Consider the following 449-nt stretch of genomic DNA (forward strand, 5'->3'; position numbering starts at 1 on the left):
AGAGCCGGTTGGCGTGGGCGGAGTTCGGCGGCGGGAGAGCGTGGAAGGAGGAGCGGATTCTGCCTTCCGATCTCGACTTCTTGGACATGGCCGATGCGCGCTTGTTCGGACTCCACGAAGCCAGCGGTGGGTTGTGGGGGGGTATTTTTATTCTTTGCTTTTGGATTATTGGTTGTAGTTTTTTATATTCAAAGTAACGGTTGTGGTTGTAATTGAAAGTTTGGCGTCTTCTGATCGTGACTTTTTGGACATGGCCGATGCGCACTTGTTCGGACTCCACGAAGCCAGCGGTGGGTTGTGGGTTTGCTTTTTGAGTATTAGTTGTAGTTGTTTATTATTTTTATAAGAGGTAACGGTTGTGGTTGTAGTTGAAAGTTTGGACATAGCGGATGCGAACTTGTTCGGACTCCACGAAGCCAGCGGTGAGCTCTGTTGGGATTATTGTTTTC

At 48.8% G+C, this 449-nt stretch overlaps 1 protein-coding gene across 1 annotated transcript in view; it reads left to right on the plus strand.

Moving 5' to 3' along the window:
* LOC119587741 overlaps nt 1-449 on the plus strand; it is a gene marked incomplete at its 5' end in the record, with an annotated part of 18,048 nt that overhangs the window by 13,516 nt on the left and 4,083 nt on the right. Inside the window, 1 exon segment of the mRNA XM_037936427.1 lies at nt 1-126. Within this exon segment, the coding sequence (XP_037792355.1) occupies nt 1-126 (126 nt within the window).

The sequence above is a fragment of the Penaeus monodon genome, chromosome 23 (assembly GCF_015228065.2).
Source record: "Penaeus monodon isolate SGIC_2016 chromosome 23, NSTDA_Pmon_1, whole genome shotgun sequence".
Taxonomy (NCBI): Eukaryota; Metazoa; Arthropoda; class Malacostraca; order Decapoda; family Penaeidae; genus Penaeus; species Penaeus monodon.